General features: G+C 32.7%; 1 protein-coding gene across 1 annotated transcript in view; it reads left to right on the top strand.

Moving 5' to 3' along the window:
- Nucleotides 1-19170, top strand: part of LOTGIDRAFT_116230 (hypothetical protein) — a gene marked incomplete at both ends in the record, with an annotated part of 67738 nt that extends 48568 nt beyond the window's left edge. The window contains 7 exons of the mRNA XM_009054918.1: nucleotides 4369-4440; nucleotides 7472-7551; nucleotides 8650-8757; nucleotides 9692-9833; nucleotides 13346-13460; nucleotides 15135-15317; nucleotides 19040-19170. Of these exons, the coding sequence (XP_009053166.1) occupies nucleotides 4369-4440; nucleotides 7472-7551; nucleotides 8650-8757; nucleotides 9692-9833; nucleotides 13346-13460; nucleotides 15135-15317; nucleotides 19040-19170 (831 nt within the window). The remainder of the gene's footprint in view (nucleotides 1-4368; nucleotides 4441-7471; nucleotides 7552-8649; nucleotides 8758-9691; nucleotides 9834-13345; nucleotides 13461-15134; nucleotides 15318-19039) is intronic.
- Nucleotides 19171-25122: the final 5952 nt, after the last annotated feature.

The raw sequence follows: 25122 nt of genomic DNA, 5'->3' as shown, positions 1-25122 counted from the left end.
TTTAAAAAAATGGCAAATAAGTTTGGTTTAGGACAATTAACCAATCCTTCTCCTACATTATCGATCAATACTTTCCAACCATATTTTGTGGATGTGATTGGAGACACACTTTAAGGTGATATAGATCTGAACAATTATAACATAACTAATTTAAAATTTCCTCAACACAAAAAAGACTCAATAAATAAAGGTCATTTAATCCAAGCAACTAAAAGTATAAATCACACAATATCTGTATTAGATAAAGATAGTAAAAGTCAATTAGAAAACTATCAAAAACTTTTAGATGATAATAAAAAAAAATATAGAAGCTTATCGACAATAATTGGTGAATGTAGGAAATAAAACTCAGTTACAAAATCTAAGTTCATTAATATCTAATTGGGGTTCTTACATATTCATTTCCATACGTAACAAATTGTTTTATTTGTTAAAAACCCAATGTATGACACTCTACAGATTAATTGAACTTGGCTTGAAAACACACAATTTGGCTTCAGCTGTGATGACGAGCAGTAAATAGTCCCCTCGAAAATTGATAATATTTTGAAAAGATATGATGGATCTGTGTTAATTTGACATTTATTTGCCAGATAATTAAAGTTAATTTTATAGCAATAATTAACTTCTATCTTTTGTCAATAATCAATCAAGTTCTCAAAATGGCGAAAGAATATATGGTCAAATGTGCAAGACGTAACGTAAACAAAGCGAAACACTGTCTTGTAAAAATTCAATTTGAGGTGGGAAAATAAGCTTTTTTCTCAAGGTAATTATATGTGGAGGAAGCGTGAGAAACCATTTTATTATATAAAGTTATTTTCAGTTCATTTCAAATATATCTTGAAAGGTGGGATGCATTTTTCTGCCATTTTATTGAGTGGGTCAAACAGCTGACGTCCGCCATTTTGTGTCGGCCATTAGATATGTCTGAAGAAAACGACAGATAGCTGGAATAACGATGGTCAATATCAGAAAGTAAGATTGAGATATTGTAGGTAGGTGGGTAGATGACAAGTTAACGTTCGCTTCCAGCAGATGCCGATATCGCAAACTAAGTTCAAATTGGATGATTCTGTGTTGTTGGTTTGGTTGTTGATAATTCGTTAGATCTGGTCGAGTCGAATGACATGGCGGTGAAACTCGGCCCTGGATGGTGTGGCGTGAGTTACTCGGTCTCTTTCATTCTTCCAAACTCGTTCTGATCATGGTATTTCTTGTTGATTGGTAGTCGAATGGTAGTCATTGGTTTGGTTTGGTTTGGTTAGATTATCTGTTATCTGTTGGAGAACTAGAAGACCTGAAAAAAAAAAAGGAAAAATAAGGAAGTGAGAAAAAAAATAAAAGGGGGGAAAAGCTTTCAACAAAAGGGGGAAAGATGTTCTCTGATGTTTCTGCAATGAAACTTGTTAAATTGATTGGATATTGTAAAAAGTGTTAGGAAACTTTGAGTATAAAAACTTAGCCTATCTGTTCAAGACAGATTTGGTTATAAAATGGAAGACTAGTTCCATTAGCGTATACCAGTGGTCCGTGGGTGGAGCCACAACATTCTGTATGGTGAGTGGTATGCCGTTGGTTTCCAGGTACTCTGTCAGTGGCTTACGAGCGGGTTTCATTTCAGTGCATTGAATGAGGACATGCGACCTTGTGGCAACGTGGCCACAGCGACATTTAATGATGTTGAACTGATGGTCTCGTAGTACGTTGTTGGTTCAGTGTCTGGTTGCCACTTTGCAGATGGCTACAGATGGATGGTTTGGATCAATCTGGTATCTTGCGGTGTCGAGGTTCTGTAACATGTCGGCCCATTTCTGGTTGATCCTAGAAGATACGATACTGCAGAATTCCGAATAGGAGTATTCTACAGGCCCGAAATCCTCCAGACTCAGACTTTCCTTGGCACAACGGTCTGCTTGATCATTGCCAGGAATGGAGACGTGCGATGGAACCCATACTAATTCAATTAGGTGGTCGTTGTTGGTTTGGTAGTTGTGGACGAGATATTGTAGTTTTTTGTTCAAAGATATAGTTGCAAAGCTTTTAACTTTGTGTAAGCACTTTATTTTAGATATATTGTGTAGCTAGTAAACCTCTCATTTTGACTTTTGAGTTCATTGAGTGCATGTAGTAATTTAAAGGACATTGATTAAATTTCTAACTACAGTTCTAACTGTTCCTGGCATCACACGCAATGTCTTTTTGATTGTTTTGCATTCCCCCATCTCCTAAATCTGCAATCCATCCTGATGATGAATTGTAGTCTTTTGAATAAAGTAGGGTTTTCAACATGGTGTCAAATTCACCTGGGTGTTTAATGGTTTCAATTGTATTTGAACTTGCTTCTAAAACCATTAGGCTGAATAACGAGGGGAAAAAATTGTAACGTTCTGTTGTGGGATTCTGTTTTGGTGGGCAGTTCCATATTTAATATTAATATCACAACGGAAATAAGCGTTAGACAGAAGTAGCCAATTGGATAAAGAATTGATTTCAAACGTTACCCTTCCTCCATCGTTTATCTGGGATTTAGAACCAACGGTTGGAGATATGTTTATGTAATCCTCCTTTTTTTTGTTAAATCTATACTCAATAGATTCATATAGATTATATATCGATTCCAGTTTAACTTTATTTGCCATTTTTGATAACAAAAATTTAACCCAAAATTTTAAACCCATCTCCTTTTTTGGTGGACAGTGTTTGGAATGGTATGTGACCTAAAGAATAAACGGCCTTGGCGCCTGATGAAATGAGGTCCTTGTTTTTTTGTAACAAAAGTCGCCACTTTTGGTATAAGAGACGCCAACGCAGGTAAAAACCCATCCCCACTGTAAGTAAAATTATGCTTTTCGTGTTTAAGAATAACTCCCATATTTTTAATACAGAAGATTTAACATAAAATAAATGCTTTTATTAAACTGAATTACAAATATTTGAATCAATAAATAAATCTATCAAGCTAAATATTTGAATCAATAAAAAACTGTATACATTAAACCATTACGTGATGTTGTCAAGGTAAACATAAATGATGTTAAACTGTTGCTTAGGAGAGCTCTGGCTGTAGCCCCACTTGGTTACGAATAAACATTAAACCGTTGACTAGCAGGCTCTGGCAGTAGCCCTACTTGGTTATGAATAGTCACATAGAGTAGTCGTGGTAAACATTTGAATCACTCCATTTTATGTTATACTCTGTAATAATTGTAATGATAAATCAACACTGTCTAGGTTGCAGGTGCAAACTAGTAATTGCCACGTAACTAGTAAAATTTTAATCAATAATCATTTTCCTCATTACTTTGCTGAACTGAAAAGAAAGAATAATATTTGTCAAATATTACATTTATATCTGTCATGTATTGACTCACGATGTATTTTACAGTGAATAGGGTTATATACACTCCACTAACTATTCACACGACAAGCATTCTCCAATAATGTAGTATATCATTACATTTACCAAAACAATACAAACTGTCGATAAAAATCAATATTACATACCCGTCTCTGAATAATCCTCTTCTATGTTGGAAATAATATGTGTTAAGTCTGACTTTACGCTGGGTGATACCATACAGTACTTGTCTCCATGAGCTAATGACTAAAATGGCGACATGTATCTCGTGTTCAAACAAAATCAATAATGAATTAACGCAACTAAGTATAGACAAAAAGAGATGGGATGATAAAGGCTGATAGAAATCCCAGAAGCAAAGAAGAAGTTTGATTGGATGCAATAAAAATAGAATCTTACTTTCACTTTGCGGAGCTTCAGTTGTAATGTTGATGGTATATTCAGCTGTCGTACCCATTTAACATGAATTCAATAATAATTCATATAATTCACATAAATGTTCATAATAAGTAGTTGAAATTTTCCGCATGAAATTCTCATTATTCATAGAATGAATTTTTATATCCCATTAAATTATAATCATTAAAGATATGTTCTCCCATTGAATTGATAATAATAAAGTTTTGTTCGCCTGGCGATTTATAGGGGTATGGAGCGAAATGGGGGTAGTTTCTCATCTGCTAGTGTGTTTACAGATTTACTGCAACTATGATGTGAAGAGTAAATCTGTAAACACTTATACTACTCATTGCCCTATTGTATTCGGTGTGATCATTTATATTGATGAAAATTTAGTGAAGTTCTAATACAATGATTTTTCAATGAAGGACTTGTAGATTATCGCTATTGATTAAAAAATAAATTTGGAATAAATATAATAAATGTATTATGAAGATATTTAAAATATAGAAATTCATGTTAAATTCATTAAAGACTGTTTTAATTTCTGACAGCTTGTAGTGGGCGTATGTTACCTTGCCTGGCAAGCTATCTTATAATTTTAACAGAGAAGTAAAGAATGGAGAAGTGAGGAAAGTCTGTTCCAATCTGGTGAAAAAGTTTGTCCTCTCAATGCAAAGGTATGCCTCATAATTTAGTGATTACTTCAGGGCCAACAATATATGGTATTTCAATACATTCACGTACAGAACATATTATAGATTCAATAGGCATCATTTCTCAAAAAATAGAAAAACGCAAAGATATTTCAGATTTTCCTTGGTAGTTGCTAAGTAACATTTCAGCATTCTTCTAATGGTAGGAATCCAATATGGCTTCATAAAATGATGATCATTCAAAAACCCAGACTGAAGATGCAGTTGGTCCAAAGGTTTTAAATGTTTACCCATGTGTTGTACTATAGAGTTTCCACATTATTTGGATCAACTAAAAATGGACCAGTAAAAAACTTTGTGAAATGGTTGTGTGTCTTCTATTTTTATTGAAAAATTTTGTAAACCTTTGGACCCACTGCATTATCATTAGCCTAGGCTATTGAAAAATTATCATTTTATGAAGCCATATTGGATTTCTACAATTTCTATACAATCTTGATGAAACCTGCTAACATTGTATATATTTATGAGATCTCGGTCAAATTCGACATTGGTAATGCACTGTTCCATAGCTATTGCCCTTGACTTAGTACAAAAGCTTCAAATTTGGCTTGTATGTATGATAGAGGCTACAGTTTTTATCTAACCCTGATGAAACTCAGTATGATGAGTTCTCGGTCAAGCTCGAAATTGGTAATAGCCAGATGAACAGTTTCAGAGTTATCGCCCTTGAATCATTAAAAAAAATGTCAAATAAGATAGAGACTACAGTTTTAAAACAATCTTTATGAACTTGGTATGCATTTATACATTGATGAAATCTGGATCAAGTTCGAAATTTGTAATAATTGGATGAACGGGTTGAGAGTTATTGCCATTGTGTGTACATCAATGATACCTTGTTCATGTTTGTATTAGATCATTAATTGATGAAATGTTTTTGAGGCTTTGCCTTGACTTACAAATATTCGCAAATTTCTAACCTGTGACCTATTAAACCTAGAGTTTGTGTTCAAAGCTTAGTTGTGTCAGCTTATAGTTCAAAAAAAAAGGAACAGGTTTTAGAATTTCCATTTTTCAATTTTCAAATTTTGACCTTTGTTGACCTATATCTTTTGACCTGTATGACGTAGAAACTTAAAATTTGGAACATAACATAACATTTTGAATATCACAAAACCGATGTCAAAACAAATGAGGTGGGCGTAACACATTCGGGTTAAATTACTCATTATTGACATTTTTGGGCTGGGACAGAAAAAAATAGGAACAGGTTTTGGAAATTCAATATTTTCAATTTTTTGACCCTGACCTTTGTTGACCTTGACATTTGTAGGATCAAAGGTCATTGCCATTGGCTATCTATTTGTACTTTTATATTTGCTGTCCTATGTCTGTAAGAATGTGTGGGGCAAGGAATGAATAAAAGAACGACGAGTTGTGTTCAACTTTAATGATGTATTCCTCAACACACATGTCATATATAAAGCGGGGCTTACAAATTACAAATCATGGCTTAGGCGTAGTATTAACGGGAGATAACTCTTTAATCGTTAATACTTAATTGATAATGTTACAATGTCAACTTCCAGTTTTATAGCCGTATACAATTGAAACTTGATGACTTAATATCTTGTGATCTTGCTCTTTTTTGGCATTCTCCTTTACCAGATCAAAGGTCACCGACCTGCTATATACTTTCATGTGAAGTCTGGCGTCTACTTCCAGTATTACAATCTTCTGAAAATGAAAACTTCTTAACTTTAGACTGTTCTTTCACTAAACCTAATGCAACAATTGAAAATCTTAATCCCCGTTTTAACCAAATATCTCATATCACATTTCCTTGTAAATGGACTAGAATCTACAGCTTTTAACAGAATTTGGTAAAAATAAGTATGATTTAAGGGACATTCTGATGTTTTCCAAAAACTCTTACCACAGGATTACTGTCATTGCAATTGTTACAATTTTGAAAGTTATATTTACATCAAAATTGGTCAAAACTGAAGAAAATATAGCATTTTCTATACATGTGAGAGTTGGTTTTCGGAAAAACTCAAAATTAAATAAATATGTTTCAGTTTTGGCTATGGATAGACCAACATGGGTACCGACAATAAAAACAAAATAAATACAAAATTATAGTCCTAAAGGCATGCAATTAACATTTGCAGGAAAATGTATGTTAATTTTAAATTGAAACTTTTTGATTTTTCTGGAGCATTTCGAATCAATGACTTATGATAGGTGTTCTTTTTTTACATAATGATTTAAATTATAAAAATAAGGCGAAGAAAATGGTGAGAAAGAGCGGGAAAAGGCAAAAGACAAAACAGTTGCGGCGACCATCCGGGACTGGGGATACGAATAAGGACAGACTGACGTAATGGGGGGGGACAAACTATCGAGGCTGAATTCAAAATGCGTCAACTCAGTGTAGGTGCCATAGTCGCAAGCCCACATGCACTCACATTAATTTGTTCAAAAATGCATAAAAATCATATTTTTGAATTTGCTAAATAAAGTTGGTTTACCATTTTGGATACCATTTTGCTACCTCCACTGGGTAACAAACGAGAAAGCATGGGAAAAGGCGAGGAAAATGGGAGAAAGCGGGAAAAGTACTAGAGAACAAAAGACGTAGAAAAAAGATTGAAAAGGCTACAAGTTGAGGATAAAAAAGCAGGAAAAACATAAAAAAATCAGCAAAGGGGCTAAAAAGTCAGGACCAGTCTATTGTTACTCTTAATTAGTACTCATAATTATTTCTCAATTGATCCTATGAAACAAGATTACATCCGCCATACTCAATTCACTCCTATAATTGATAGAGGCTAAAGGGGAAACACTGTGTTCCATGAAACGCCATTATTGTTTATGCCCACTTAGAACTCTCCAAGACAGCAGAAGATGTTAGTATTTGGTCTCAGTGAAACGTCATTGTATGTCCTATCTAGTTTATTATAAGATGTCTATGATCTTTATCAAGATTGGTTGTATGATTTTGAGTAATATGCTGTAAGTTTGGTCCATTTTTAATTTATCTGCGTAGGTACATTATAACATTGGTAAACTGAATGCTGATAAAGGTAATAATACACAGGCAATCTACAGATACAGACTAGCTATCAAGTAAGTACCATTACTATTCTTTGCTTCAAAAGCATCTGTGGCAAGTTAAGATAAATCATTGTTGATTCATACTGATTCATGTTAGCAATACTTTCTTAACAAAACTGTTCTCTTAGAACATGATAGGAGTTGTGGTGATTCAATGAGTTAGCAGTGGGGCTGACATAGAAAAACGTGTCTAATGGCTCATTTTCGACAATAAATTGAAAATCTATGAGCTACAGGTTGTACTCATCCAAGATAGCTCCAGTGAGCAAGAAAAAGAGCTGGAAAACTTTATAACATGTCTTCATTAGCTTGGTCAGGTGCAGAAAAGTAGGATGTAAAACTCTATTCATTTTTGTACGTCCACATTATAATTTGGTTGTATATTGTATCTGTCTGTTGGTCTGTCAATCCACAATTGACTTGTGAACTCAATAGAGACTACAGTTTTTATTTATCTGATTTTTATGGAATTTCGTATGATCATGTATATTGATGAGATCTTAGACAAGTTTGAATATGACTATCTTTCAATGAACTGTTTTTGAGTTGTTGCCCTTGATTTAGGAAAAAGTATCATAATTTGTTTCATTTATGATGATGACAAGTTTGAATTTGGCGATCTTTTGATAATGGTTTTTTAGCTATTGCCCTTGAGTTAGGAAACATGCTTCAAAATTTGTTAGTGAATACAACAGAGACTACAGTTTTATCTGATTTAAATGAAATTTGGTGCGATCATTTATAATGAATAGATCTTGGTCAAGTTCAAAATTGATGAGTGATCGATGAACTGAATTTGAGTTATTGCCCTTGGCTTAATAAAAAGGTATCAAAATTTGTTGGCTGGTGAATGCGATAGAGGTGACAGTTTATGTCAGAATTCTATGAAATTTTGTGTGTTTCATTAAATCAACAATATCTTTGTCAAATTAGATTTTTGATTGATTTGACACATATTAGCCACCATCCTTGATATACTGAAAATTTATCAGGGAAGTGGGCGTATGTTACAAGGCAACCACTTGTCATTTCTTATGATATTGTGATAGCCTATCTGTGCAAACCAAGTAAAGCACACAGAAGTCATATTTCTAACTTGGTTATTTTTAGATTAAGTCCAGACTATGATCAAGCTATGAATAATTTAGCCAATATATTGAAAGATAAAGGAGAATTAGTAGAAGCTGAGGACTTGCTGACTAAAGCTGTCACTATCAGGTTGGTTTTACAGCATGAATTTTTTACATAGTTTAAACTAAAAATGTAGTCAAGTTATTTTTAGTAAACCTATTTTTAGTAATCAGTTTGATGACATCATAAAACAACACCCTGATCATTTGAGCTACAACCCTTTCCACTGGTATACATGGAGGAACAATGCCTTAACTCTTCATAGGGATACTGAGATACAGTCTAATTAAAATTACACCAAACTTTCGTTTTGTTTTTTTATCATTAGACCAGTCTTGAACATTCATCAAATTAACCTCATGACCTAACCCGCTTTAACCAATCAAATTTATGCCTTCCTCGGTATTGGCGCTTTGTGACGTGATCAAAAGGTGTATTTTAAGGAGAAATAGACTTGTCTATCAAGTCCACTTAAAGGGAAAATAGCAATATGCCTTTTCATTGGATGTTCTGAATTGACCCAATTGAATTTGTTTGAAGCAAACGTCATCAGGTATGGTCAAATGGGTAATCCGGTCATTGGACACTACTGTTAAGTGGCTAAACTAAAAATAAAATTTGGGTCTAATTTTAATTAGACTGACTGAGATAACAGTTCCCTGACACCAATCTCAGTAACTATTGTTTAGAAACACAAAGATTGGTAGAGTAAAATAGTTTCTGGGTTTGGAATCAAAAATTACATGAAAATATTAACAATGTGCACTCGATGATCCAAAGTGACAAACTCAGACTGGTTCCAGGTAATCCAGAAAAGACTATTCTACTGTAATACATTAACCTTTCAATAATTACATACTATGAAATGGATGGGTTGTTCTGGTCTATTTTAAACTACAGACAACGGCCAGGAAACTGAAATGCTGCAAAGTTGAAGCTGTAAATGTCCTCAAAATAGGCTAGGAAACCTATTTAAAACCCTATAATGTTTTAATTGCCCTCGTTGTGGTATCTGTTTCAGACCTGAGTTTGCTGCCGCATGGATGAATCTGGGTATAGTTCAAGCACAACTAAAGAAGATTGGTTTAGCAGAAAAGAGTTATTTACAAGCTTTGCGACATCGCAGAAAATATCCAGATTGTTATTATAACCTGGGAAATCTGGTAATTATTTATATACTTGTTACTGTTGATATATATTAGTTTTCGGGGAGGGGAGGGTTTGATGCTCACAAATGTACAGGCCTAGGGTGGAACAAATACTATATTGAGAAATTGGGATAAAGGGTCTGGGTCTGGATTCTGGATTTTCTTCTGTTCTGATCTGAAATTAGAAAAAAAATCGAATTTCTCTTGAAGACACTTATAGTGGGAATGAACCATCTTGCTATATTCAATGTCTCAATCCAATAGGCTTCCCTAGACTGACATAATTTGGTAGATTCATCTTCAATTCAAGTCAATTTCTATACGCTCAATTGGGATTAGGGTGAGATCGTTGAAAGGATAAGAAACAGACTTGTCTTTCTTTAAAACAAGTGCGTAAATGATTCTTAGTTTCTCCTGCATATTGTTTGGGGCATTTCTTACATGAAATTAAATATATTACATTCGAATGTTCACATGTTAGATGTTTCTGGATCGGGTACCTTTTATTCGTAGAGTTGCTTGCAAAATAATGAGTTTCTGATATAAAGGGACATGTTTTGCAACTACTTGAGCACTCCTTAAACCTAGGGCCTTATTCTCGAAAACTTAAATCCCTTAAAATCAGTTGTAAGTTAAAATTTTAACTTAAGGTAAGCAAAGTGGTATTCTCTAAACCTATTTACAACGTGATTTTAACTTAAAATGATTTTAACTTAAAACACCATTTATCCTGTTTTAAACTAAAATCGAAACAAAATGGCGGCCAAACAAGTGATGATCCTTTTACAAATATTACCTATGTTCACAAATTAATAAGTTTTGGTGTTTAGGAATTGGCCTTAATTGCGCCCATTATTGATATTATATCCTGGTCAAGAAATTGACTGCTAACATGAGGAGCTGTATAGGAGATAGTCTCGGCCTAGTTGACAAGGCATAGATATTTGGACAAAAGATCTAAATACATTTTTTTAATTGCAGTTGTTTGTTTTCCAAATATTTTTTTTTTTCGAATTCTGCTGCCAGTGACAAGCCTAAACTACGCATGCCACCTACTCACTTCTTTCAATTTCCTTGTAAAACTCATGAAACTAAATTTCATGAATATAATTTAGCGCACATTTTTCGAACCGGAAATGACGTAGGGCGAAAATGTTTTCTTTCTAATTAACAGCTCTAATTTCGATATGATTTTGATCGGACTTTTTAAGTTAACTGCTTTGAACTGAGTTCTACAGGTTAGCAATTCACAAATTTTAGAATTTTGACTTTGTCGCTGACTTTTTGATTTTCAAAATTTGAGTTTTTTTTTACAATTTAATTTCATTCGATCTGAAAATTTACAGGTAGATAGACATTTTGATTGCAAAGTAAAATAAATTTTCATATTTTCGATATCATTTCTTGTTTTGAACTGAAGTCTATTTGGCCGCCTTTTCATGTAGCCGTCGATTCAAGCTGTCAAATTAGCTGCCTTTTGATAGCCGCTGATTCAAAATAGTGATATTTACTCGCCCAAATCACTACCATGGATCTACACTTATAGACATTTTGCAGCTCAAATTACGACTCATCGAACAAAATTTTCAATGTTGAGTCTTGTATGTTTCAAAATGGAATTAAATGAGCTTTCATAAAATGTCTGGCACATTCATATTAAAGGTTATCCACCCCACCCCAAAATATATACAGTTCCCGACTTTTTTTTTCAAAACCTTCACCTCTAAACAATTTCAGGCTACAAATACGGCCCATTGTACAAAATTCTCGATATTGAGACTTGTATATTTCACCTCGGTCTGGCGGTCGGTCCGTCCGTCCGTCCATCAACATTTGCTTGTAAACCCTCTAAAAACTAGATTTTTTGATGGAATCAAATGAAATTCGGTATGTGTATATATATTCATAAAACGAAGATCAAGTTCGAATTTGAGCTATTTTCAATTTTAGAAGCAGAGTTATTGCCCATGCCCCAAAATCTTGAATATGCTCTTAGTTTTCAACCGATTTTGATGAAACGTAAAATGGATGTTATTGGACCTAAATCGAAAGGTTTGAGAAAGTTAAGCTTACTTCTGATTAAATTTAAGGCTTTTTCTAGATTTAGGCCTCTTACGTCTGTTTTGAGGAGTTATCCCCCTTTAACCTCTATACAGTAAGTGCTTCAAGTAATCAACATCAATTGCTCGTAAACACTCTAAAAACTAGAGTGTTTGAAGGAATCAAATGAAATTCGGTATGTGTATTCATAAAACGAAGATCAAGTTCGAATTTAAGCTATTTTCGACCGTTATTGCCCTGGAAGTAACAGGTCCACCACCATATTGATATGACTTTTGTGAAACGAAAAATTGGGCCTTAGGGGTAATCAGATGTATGTGATGTTGATGTCTATGTTATCTTCAATCGATTGCAAACAATTCTCAGGAAGCCGATTTTTGAATTATGATTTTGCTTTTCTTATATTTCCGGTCATATTTTTATTCAGTGAATGCAAAATGTTTCAAGGCCCATAATTTGTGACCTTGACCTTTGGTGACCTTATGACCTGAACAAAAGTTGTTGCCTCTGACGAGATCTGTCCGATGATGTCTTCAGTTGTGCTCTGCAATGTAAACTTCCAGTTTTACAGCCATTTGAAGACAGCAATTTTAAATTTTAAAGAGCTGTGTTGCGTGACCTAATTTACATTTGACAAAATTTCTCATATATTTATTACGGGTTATCTCTTCTTTCCAATGGTATATAACACAGCCTATGACGAAAGCAACACTTATCAAACTTGACTAGGCCTTAGAAAGTCTTAATTATTTCGATGATTCGAATGGGCTTTTTACGAATTTTCTCAAACAATATCAATTATAATAGGCCTAATTAACGGTTTGTGTTTTTTGACAACTTCACTGCCACTGTTCTCTCTCTTTAGAGTTGTTCCCGTTCGCTTCCTAATTAGATCTAATGAAATCCACCAGTAACATCAGTAATACCATATTTTGAAGTAGGATGGATTTAGAAAGTTTGCTTGGATATGTCCATACTCTTTGATAGTAAGAAATTCACAAAAAACCCTTTATGTCATTCAGATTGTTTTGTTTCATTCAGATTGTTATTGTGTCATTCAGTTTTTGTTTCATGCAGATTGTTATTGTGTCATTCAGATTGTTTTTGTTTCATTCAGATTGTTATTGTGTCATTCAGTTTGTTTTTGTTTCATGCAGATTGTTATTGTGTCATTCAGATTGTTTTTGTTTCATTCAGATTGTTATTGTGTCATTCAGATTGTTTTGGTTTCATTCAGCTTGTTATTTCAACTTCTTAAATAATAGATTTCTTAATTATCTAATGTAGGGGTTACAAACGAATGAATTACAATTGTCAAAAGTCTCAAAATATCCCCCATTGTGGTAATTACCCCCCGGGTTGAAAACCTCTGATCTAATGGTTACTATAGTGTATCTCATCATGTTATTGTCCTCCATTCATATTCTTATTATAACATGCTGAAAATTGACTATTGATACTTTCAGTATTTGGAATTAAAACAACATCAAGCTGCTATTCAAGCATGGAGAAATGCCACTATATTAAAGCCAACACATGTAAATGCCTGGACAAATACTCTTATACTCTTAGACAATATTGGTAAGCTAGTACTAGACAATGTCCGTAGGTTTTAATATTATTTTACTACTAAACACTGTTGGTAAGTTTAATATTATTTTACTCGTAGACAATATTTGTAAGTTTTATATTCTTGTACAACTAGACAATAATAGTAAGTTTAATATTATTTTACTACTTAACACTTTTGGTAAATTTAATACTCTGTAGACAATATTGGTAAGTTTTATATTCTGTACGACTAGACAATAATGGTAAGTTTAATTACTCATATACTACAAGACAATACCGGTAAGTTCAATACTCGAATATCGCTAGGTAATATTAATAAGTTTTATATCCTTATACTACTAGACAGTATAAGTAAGTTTAATATTCTTATACTACTAAACAACAGTGGTATGTTTAATACTCTTATTCTATTAGACAATATTACTAAGTTTAACACTCTTATACTACTAGACAATATTAGTACGTTTAACGCCTTACATTACTAAACAATATTAGTAGGTTTAACATTACACTACTAAACAATATTAGTAAATTTAACACCTTACACTACTAAACTATATTAGCAAGGTTAATACTCTCATACTGCTAGGCAATATTAGTAAGTTTAATATTCTGATACTACTAGACAATATTGGTATTGGTAAATTTAATATTCTGATACTACTGGACAATGTTGGTATTGGTAAATTTAATATTCTTATACTACTAGACAATGTTGGTATTGGTAAATCTAATATTCTGATACTACTAGACAATGTTGGTATTGGTAAATTTGATATTCTGATACTACTAGACAATATTGGTATTGGTAAATTTAATATTCTGATACTACTAGAAAATGTTGGTAATGGTAAATTTAATATTCTTATACTACTAGACAATGTTGGTAATGGTAAATTTAATATTCTGATACTACTAGACAATATTGGTATTGGTAAATTTAATATTCTGATACTACTAGACAATATTGGTATTGGTAAATTTAATATTCTGATACTACTAGACAATATTGGTATTGGTAAATTTAATATTCTGATACTACTAGACAATGTTGGTATTGGTAAATTTAATATTCTGATACTACTAGACAATGTTGGTATTGGTAACTTTAATATTCTGATACTACTAGACAATATTGGTATTGGTAAATTTAATATTCTGATAATACTAGACAATATTGGTATTGGTAAATTTAATATTCTGATACTACTAGACAATGTTGGTATTGGTAAATTTAATATGCTGATACTACTAGACAATGTTGGTATTGGTAAATTTAATATTCTGATACTACTAGACAATATTGGTATTGGTAAATTTAATATTCTGATAATACTAGACAATATTGGTATTGGTAAATTTAATATTCTGATACTACTAGACAATGTTGGTATTGGTAAATTTAATATTCTTATACTACTAGACAATGTTGGTAATGGTAAATTTAATATTCTTATACTACTAGACAATGTTGGTAAAGAAAATATTCTTATACTTATACGATGTTTTTTTTCCAATTTCATAGCAATATCAAACTTCCAAAAGAAAGATTTAATTTCAAAACAATATGAACATTCATTTCAATGCAGTGGAGGTACATAACTTAGTATTGAATTTGCTTAAACTGGAAATTGTTTTCAAAGCTTATATATATTTTCCTATTCATTGACATCTCTATTCCAGGTGAATTGAAACTGGCTGAAAATGTTGGTAAAGAAGCCTTAAAAGTGTTACCAAGGGAACATCAAGTGTTATTTAATCTAGCTAATATCTATGGTAAACTAGAAAAATATACTGAAAGTGAACAGTTCTTTTTATTGGCTTTAAAAGAAGATCAAAATAATGCTAAATATCACCTGAATATAGGTAAGTATTAGAACTGCCGTTGGGGCTTCAGTTGACAATATTACTTGCCCAAAATGCTCTTTCCTGGACTAAATCAGCCTTTTGAAGGTAAAATAATTGGAGATCAATTTTATTGGTACTTTGACATGACCAAGGCATTTTAAACCTATTTACCTCTCTTATCTGTATAAATCTTTAAGAAAATATTTTTTTTTATTCCATTCCCATTGCTCAACAGTTAACTTATAGTTATTATTTATGAGGATTGATTTAGGACCTGAATCTTATTTTCTTTCTCATAGAATGTCCAGCTTGTTTCAAAAATCAACATTACAGTTATATGACTCACACATACCGATTTATACTGAAATACTGTTTTTCATATATAATTTTTTTTTTCAAAAAGTGTTTTTTTTACACCCACATGGAAATGTATAATAAATAATAAAACTTGACATCAAATACCATCCTTTAATACCCAACATTTCGTCAACAAAATTTTGACTTCATCTGGGGAAGAAACAAACTACAAATGGTGGAAGACAGTTAAGATTAAAATTACAATATGACCTCATAAGGTTTATGACATCACAATCTTAGAAACCACATAACAAGTGAAGGGTCAAGTCACAAAATGGTGGGAGTCAAATTGATTCTTGATAATATGACCTCAGACCTAAGTCTGCAACATACAACTTAAAGAATGCTATTAGTTTCTTCTGCACTGGTATTCTGTTAAAACATTCATTATATCTGAAGGTCTTGATGCTTTGAAAGATGCTCTAGAGAAAAGAAAAACACCAGTGCAATTCTACATGTTCCAGACTTTTTTTTCTGCTCAACAATGAATTTGAATTCAATGTGAACTTTAATGGGAACAGATATCTGGGACATCTATGATGACACCTTTTGCAGTTATATATGCCAATATCTATATGACCTATCGGATGAATAAATTTTGGAATTCTTTACCTTAAAAACCAGAAATATCCTGTAGATTTATTGATGACATTTGGGCTAGTGTTGAAACGGTAAATCAGAAACTGATTTCGGTAGAATTTCATGTGTAACAAGGTCTGATTTCAGATAATCGGTTAACTGTCAATTATATCACAAGTTTTGAAAGAATGCAAGTCGCCAGTTTATTAATCTTTAAACTCTTTTTTTTCTCAAGTTAATAAACATCTGAACTCATGTTGTTTTTTTTTTTGATTGAATAATTCAATCAATCGAGAGGTTTATCGTAATTGTGTTTAAATTATCATCAACGGGTGTTGCGAGAATTACATTGATTTTTGTGGTCAAAATTATCGAGCCTAAAACAGAAAATTTGCGAGACACTGATCCAAACTTTTTGAACAGGTGCATCATGTTATTAAGCCGGTGACCCAGATAAGATTCTTCTTCATGTTTAAGAAAGCCACTGATAATTATTCGACCAAACATTTCATGGCTGAATCTTTCTTCATAGGGCTTGGTGCAGCGCTTCGCAGGACGATCAGACATTGTAACAATGATAGCTTGATAATTGTGATTAAAGACGAAAAACCTAGCAGCTGCCATCTCGGAATATGAAGAATTTGTAGTAAGAAAGAGTGGGAAAACGATTGATTATTTCAATTTGCTAAACATCTGAAGAGTTCGGGATATAAAGACCAAATTGTAGAAACTGCCTTTAGCAAAGCAAAGGAAAGATTACACCTTGATCTCATCAAAAAGTCTTCTGTGATTGGTTATTATTGTTTTTATACACCCACAAATATATTTTGGGTCTATTTTGTAATCACTCTGGCGGTTCGTTCACATTTGGCTCATGCTCACTCTACAGGCAACAATTCTTTAAGGATTCTTATGATTTTTATTCTTTGTTGGTCAATGTCATTATGAAGATGATCCCTGTTAATTTGTCACAGAAGTTTCGTGTCCGACTTAGCGTTTTCACTCTAATAGCTATATTTTCTTGAAGTATTCTTTTGATTTTTGTTTGTTTGTAAATATATCGAATTTTTGTCATAAGATTGATATTTGGGTAAAGAATTGATTTAATATTTTGCAGTGTGTTCAATATTCACAATTCTTTATCTTTCAGATACATCTATTTTTTTACACAATCTACTGTCTATTTGCAAGAATCAAGACATGTTAAAGATTAGCCATGGTGCGATACAATAAAGTTTGCTTAAAATTCTCTGTAGACTAAACACGAACCAAATGTGAATGGACAATGATATGTACTTGCAATCAAAGCTGCTGGTGAGCGTATGGCACCTTTCTTCTCAAGGCTATCATTATCTGATCTTGATGAAACTTGGTGATCAAAGGATTTTGAGTTATTGCCCTTGACTTAGTAATAACACATCAAATTTGGTATGATAGAGGCTACAGTCTTTATTCGATATTGATGAAATTTGGGATGCATGTACATTTTGATGAGATCTCAGTTGAGTTCGAAATTGGTAACAATCAAATGAACGGTTTCTGGGTTATTGCCCTTGACTTGGCCTTGCCTTGTAGGTGCGATAGAGATTACAGTTTGTATCCGATCTTGATGAAACTTGGTATGCATACCAATGTATTTATTGATGAGATCTCGGTCAAGTTTGAAATTGGTATTAATCGGATGACAGAGTTATTGCCTTTAAGTGTACGTTGATGAGTTCTTGTTCACATTTGATTTTTATGGAAATGTGGACGTATGTTGCTGTCGGTATATATTTATGAGATCTTGATGAAACTTGGTATGCATGTATATATTGATGAGATCTCTGTCAATTTTGAAATTGGTAATAATTGGATGAACCATTTCAGAGTTAATGTGCAAAATGCGTCAAATTTGGCTTGAAGGTGTGATAGAATGTACAGTTTTATCTGATCTTGATGAAACTTGGTATGCATGTATGTATTGATGAGATCTCAGTCAAGTTCGAAATTAGTACCAATCTTATGAACGGTTTTGAAGTTATTGCCCTTGGCTTAGTAAAATTTTATTTTGTACACATGATAGAGTATAGTTTTTATCCAATCGTGATGAAATCTTGATACATATATTGATGATATCACGTCAATTTCAAAATTGGTTATAATTGGTTGAACGGTTTCAGAGTAATTGCCCTTGGCTTTGTAGAAACGTGTCAAATTTGACTTGTAGGTGTGATAGAGTCTACAGTTTTTATCCGATCATAATGAAACTCGTTATGCATTTATATATTGATGAGATCAAAATTAGTAATAATTGGATGAACGGTTTTAGAGTTATATTGCTGTTGTATGTTCGTCGATGAGACCTTGTTTATGTTTGAAATGACAATTTAATGAATTGTTTTTGAGGTTTTGCCTTGACTTATGATTATTTGAAAATTTATTATCAAGCCACTAAAGATTTTGTTATCGTTTCTGACAGCAGATAGTGGGAGTACCTCGACTGGCAACCTACCTTTCATATCCATTGAAATAGACGTATGTGCAAGTCATAAGTTTTGTTAAAAAAGTGGTGGAGCTTCAGCCGTGCAATAACATCAAATTGGACAGGTTGTAGCACACCTAGGTTCCACCTATTTTCCTCTAAGATTCTTTGTGGCTTTCATGTTAAGTTATCCAAGTTTGGAACAACAACAAATTGCTGATAATAGACCATGGTTTTCCTTGAACACATATTTAAGCAAATTTTTTATTAAAAGCATCTTGATCCAGTCAAAAATATTGAATTGGCTTTGATTTTGATAAAATTATTAAATTATTTTCAGGTGTTTTGTATCACAGATGGGGAAAATATGACAAAGCAGAAGAAGCATATCAAACAGCATTACAACTCAACCCTTCCAATAAAGTCACCCAAGATAATATAGCTATGCTACAGAGGCAACGAAACAAGTGATCTCATCTTGGTAACAAATACAAATATAGCCAGGCTCTTGTTTCTGTGAACCCCCTTGCTACCATGAACGCTGTTGTTACTATGAATTTTTCCAAATCGTGGATTTTATAGCAGAATTAGCCTTTTGCCACTTTTTGGAACCATGAATATTTGCTGCTTTTTCGTAAATCCGTAAATTAATAATTTGCTACTCTCCCAAATCCATGGTTTTTATAACGATTTATTTTGCCATTGTTTGCTGACCATTCAAGTAAAATATCTTCCTAAGAATTGAGCAGGGGGTATTGAAATTTTGTCACTTTGTTTTAACAATGAAATTTAAAAGGAATTTTGCCAGGTCTTTTAGCCATCTTTTGGTTTTTATTTAGTTTTTAATTGATTTTATTATTGGTTTAAAGCAATTAGGTATACAATTTTATATAATAGTATATTTCTTAAGAATCAAATAAAGAAAACTGCCAAATCAATATTTTGAGAACACAATTTTTAAGTGTTTGAGAATCACATTTTAAAAAGATTTAATTCTTCAATTGGTTTTAAAAAGCATCAGATCAAGAGCTTAGTTACATCTGACATCACATCTTCAAATCTGACATCACATCTTCAAATCTGACACCATTTCTTTAGATCTGACATCATTTCTTTTCTGACATCATTTCTTCAAATCTGACATCATTTCTATAAATTTTACATCTCTAAGACATTCAATTATAAACTACATATATTGTCTGTCCGTCCACAATTGACTTCTGAACACAATAGAGACTACAGCTTTTATTGCAATGCGTTCTTTGAAGTGCCTTGTTTTGCAAATGACCATTTTTCCGATTCTGGTCATTCTGGTTCGATCGACGGAATTTGAGTTATTGCCCTTGACTTAGTAAAAACTCATCAAAATTTGTTGGTGATAGAGGTGACAGTTTATGTCAGAATTTTATTAGATAATGTGTATTTGTTTAAATCAACAATATTTGATTTTTTAATTTTTATTTTGCTTTTTAGTTAATTCCGGTTGTTTTTTTTTCAATATTGTTTAAAAATTTTAAAGCTCATATCTCATGACCTTAAACTTTGGTGACCTTATTACCAGAACAAAAGTTGTTGCTCTTGGCGAGATCTATCAACAACGTTAACTTCCAGTTCTACAGACATTTGAAAATTGCAATTTTTAACTTTGAAGAGCTCTGTCACGTGACCCAATTGGTATTTTGATCAAAATTTTCCTTTTTAAAATTTTGTAACAACTTCACACTTACATAATCTGATTGAAATATTTTATATCTCGCAAAGACTGCGATTGCCAACCTTTAAACTTTGCATCAAAATAGGACACTAGTTTGGTCAGTTCCTGATAATGACACAGTTTTCTGGGTTTTATATTTCAAAAAAAGGAATGGGTTTACAAATTTACAAAATTTTAGTTTTTGACCTTGACAAAAGTTACTGTGCTTGACGAGACCTTTCCAAAAATATTTTCATTTTTGTTTTGCAATTTTAACTTTACACTTATTTGAAAATTCGACTTTCTACCACCGAATGTTAACCGAATCAAATTCATGCGTCTCTTCACTACCGAACGTTAAATGGTTTAAACGATATTTTTAATATTGAATGTTTACATGCTATTCTTAAGAAATCCCATTGTGACTTTAAAATGCAATGTTTGACAGATGTATCAGGTTGGATGTGCACTGCTTTGGTACCGTGGCACGGCTCTAGTTTGATTTTAATTAAATTTGGTATGATCATTTATATTGATGAGATCTTGGACAAGTTTGAATATAGCCCCAATGGCTTCGATGCCAATTTGCCACTGAAGCACCTCACATTGATCTAAAGTTTTACAATTCATGTCTGAAATACATTGCTCTAAGTTCTCTGAAGAGGCATCTCTGGTATCTCGGTGAAGAAAGAATACCTCTCGCTCTGTTCAATGAAAGAGTGATCTCAGATCAACGTCAGACAATCATCAATAGATTATGTAATTTAGAGGACATTTGCTTTTAAACTGATAAATTGTTCAGGTAGACCTGGAATTGTAATGGAGGATACAACACTCGCTGATCTCATGACAGGGGATTCATTTCAAGTGAAATATATAGGTATTGTTTTCAAATAAGCCTTAGTTGAAATTGTTCTGTTCATGTAACGAATTTGGTTAATTTTTGCTATTTTTTCCAGTTACTCGTGGACCCAGTAGGTCTTCTTTGATTCAATTGATATTTTGTATGATCTATTCATTCTTTAGGGAGAACATGTTTGGACCATCGCCATTTGGATTTTCTCAAAATTGCAACACACACTGTGTTCTGTATATTCAGGCCTTTAGGCAACCTATAAGACTATAGAAATTAAAATGAATAGAGTTTTACATCTTCTGCATCTAATTGGGCCAACGAAGATGGGCAACGCCATGTAGTAGTGTGCATTGACATAAACTTTTGCCAGGACAATGTCATGTCTTTTTTTCGATTTCCAACTGTGGAGGGATCTTTATTTGAGATAGGTTAAAATCAAATACTAATCTTGTTTGATAAGATTCTGTCAAAAATATTTCAACAGATCGTAAGTTACATGATTTTAAGTTCTATACTGTATGATCTTCATATGACTATTGCAATTCTGACTGAAATCTGACCGGCAATCTTTTTCAGATAACTTTTTATTGATTTACCAGGAAATTTTATATCAATATTTTTTATTATTCAAAAATATTTTGATATTTCATATTTTCATATTTTTATATGTTTTAGTATAATATTTTTTTATATGGCTATTTAAAAAAAAGAAATTGTAGCAAATGTTCAATCAAATATGAATGGAAAATATATAACCAAATTAACAAGTGATATTTTATTATTGTACATAATCATTTATGTACATAGAATCTTATAGGCTATTGCTTAATTGATATGTGTAATAATTCTGCTATCTTGCTTGTTATTTTATGCAAATCAAAAGTTCATTTGTATCAGGGACACTGATATCATCAATTTGCACCATTCCAATTTTCAATCAGACCTTTGTGGTTCCTGCAATTCACGAAGGGCCTTGTGTGATATAGCATATTTTGTGATTAGTTATGTCATCTAACAGTATGATATATGTACATATCTTTGTGGTTTGATAAGGGTCTGTTAATGTAAATTAAGGTGTTGTCGCATAGTACTTAAATGATACATTCCAATTTCACTACTGCATGTTTTAGGTACAATAACTTATGTATGGTTGTCAAGGAACAGTTTTGAAATGAACAAAATATGACACATTCCAATGAAAAACCTGATATTCAGAAAATGTATACATTCAAATAATAAAAAAAAATTATTGTTAATAAAAATCTACAAAAAATTATGATTTAGCAGTATTTTTTTCAAAAAATTGCCTGGAAATTTGATCAAAATTGCTAACCAAATATCTATTAGTTCAAAACATTCTATTTTGTTAGTTTAAAACTTAAAGGAATACTACCTCTTAGCAAGTCAGTTGGACTTACTAGGTGTCATGACTAAAGACTAGAATCTCCAAATCCTTTAAACTAAGTACTTATAGGAAAATGCTTCTAAACATGTTTCAAAATTACTTGGATTTATCGGATTATAGAGGGATTCTGTCGTACAGTTATGACAACAGTCCAATGATGAACAAATACTCATTTTGGCCAAGCTAAAAAAGGTTGACTATTTTCACTATACAGATATCCTGCCGTTTTATATGTCTGTATGTCTGTCGGTCCGTCCGTCCGTCAGTACATACACAATTGGCTTGTGAATACAATAGAGACTACAGTTTTTATCTGATTGATTTGTAATAAAATTTGGGGTGATCATTTATAAGGTCGAATTTGACGATTTTGTGATGATTGGTTATTGCCCTTGACTTAGTAAAATTTGTTTGTGAACACGATAGAAACTACAGTTTTAATCTTATTTAAATGAAATTCATATTGATGAGATATTGGTTTGAATTTGACAATTTTGTTATCATTTATATTGATAAGATCTTGGTCAAGTCGAATTTAATGATTTTTCGTTGAACAGATTTTGAGTTATTGCTTTAGTAAAAGATACCTTGCCAGGCAAGGTGACATATGCACACTGTCAGCTGTCAGAGATGATAACTAAATCTTTATTGACCAAAAATATAGTAAAGATCTTCATAATAATACCAAATATCTCATATTGAAGATCTTCATTATGCATTTGTAGTTACAAAAAAACGGCGAATGTCTCATCAATTGAGGTGTAAGATGCACATTTATCATTACTTTCGTTTTCTTAGTAATTTGTAATTTTTGATTCCCAAGTTTGTGGAAATTTAGCCATATGGTTTAGTTAGTCTTTATCTTCCAGTCACTGTTGTAACCGGGTTAGCTCGGGGGAACACTTTAATAAAACCCTGTAATAATAATAATTTACAGTTAGATATATGATACAAATATACAACAATATATCTTAATAATATGTATTTTTATACGCCCACATGAATATGTGGTCGTATATTGTCGTCGCCCCTGTCCGTCGGTCCATCGGTCCATCGGTCCATCGGTCGGTCGGTCCATCGGTCCGTCGGTCAACATTTCTTGTGAGCACTATAGAGACTACAGTTTTTATCTGATTTTGATAAAACTTGGTGTGATGCTTTAGATTGATAAGATCTCGGTCAAGTTCGAATTTGACATATTTTCGATGAACGGTTTTTGAAACATTGCCCTTGACTTAAAACGCCTTGAAATTTGTTAAAAATTGTTCGTGAGCAGGATTGAAGCTACAGTTTTCATCCGATTCTGATGAAACTTGGTGTGATCATTGGAATTCATAAGATCTCGGACAAGTTCTAACTTGACGCATTTTCGATGAACGGTTTTTGAGTTATTTCCCTTGACTTTGTTAAAACGCGTCGAAATTTGTTAAAAATAGTTCGTGAGCAGGATTGAAGCTACAGTTTTCAACCGATTCTAATGAAACTTGGTGTGATCATTGGAATTGATAAGATCTCGGACAAGTTATAATTTGACGCATTTTCGATGAACGGTTTTTGAGTTATTGCCCTTGACTTTGTTAAAACGCGTCGAAATTTGTTAAAAATAGTTCGTGAGCAGGATTGAAGCTACAGTTTTCAACCGATTCTGATGAAACTTGGTGTGATCATTGAAATTGATAAGATCTCGTACAAGTTCTAACTTGACGCATTTTCGATGAAATGTTTTTAAGTTAATGCCATTAACTTACGAAAAACGCGTCAAAATTTGTTTGTGAGCACAATAGAAGCTACAGTTTTCAACCGATTCTGATGAAACTTGGTGTGATCATTGGAATCGATAAGATCTCCGACAAGTTCTTACAAGAGATATTTTTGATGAACATTTTTTGAGTTATTGCCCTTGACTTTGTAAACACGCGTCAAAAGTTGTTTTTTGCCCTTGATTAGAGCTGTGTGATTTAATTGTTTGTTGTATTTGGTTTTCGGGGAAGGGAGGGTTTGATTCTCCCAAATGTACAGGCCTAGGGTGGAGCAGACACTTTATTTAGAAATCAGGATTAAGGGTCTTGATATTGGGTTTTCTTCTGTTCTTATTCTGATCTGAAATTAGAAAAAATAACTCGCCCAATGGGCGAGAAGTATAGTATCTGTTATGTACTGATTGTTTTTAGTTTACTATGAACAATATTATCATTTAAGTTCTTATTTTTTGAATATGCAACTATCATTTTCTGCTTATAGACATGGGGGAATTTCTCTTGAAGGCTCTTATAGTGGGCATGAACTATCTTGCTTGCTCGATTGCTGGTTGTATTAAACGGGACAACAAAGGGTGCTATGCCTACATTATGATGAATATTTAGTCCTATAGGTCTTGCTGTATTCAATGTCTCAATCCAATGGGCCTCCCTAGATTGACGGAATTTGGTAGTTTCATCTTCGGGCAAGTCAATTTCTATACGCTCCATT

The sequence above is a fragment of the Lottia gigantea genome (assembly GCF_000327385.1).
Source record: "Lottia gigantea unplaced genomic scaffold LOTGIsca_23, whole genome shotgun sequence".
Lineage (NCBI taxonomy): Eukaryota > Metazoa > Mollusca > Gastropoda > Lottiidae > Lottia > Lottia gigantea.
Note: the sequence above shows the minus strand (reverse complement) of the source record. Positions and strands in the feature narration are given on the sequence as shown.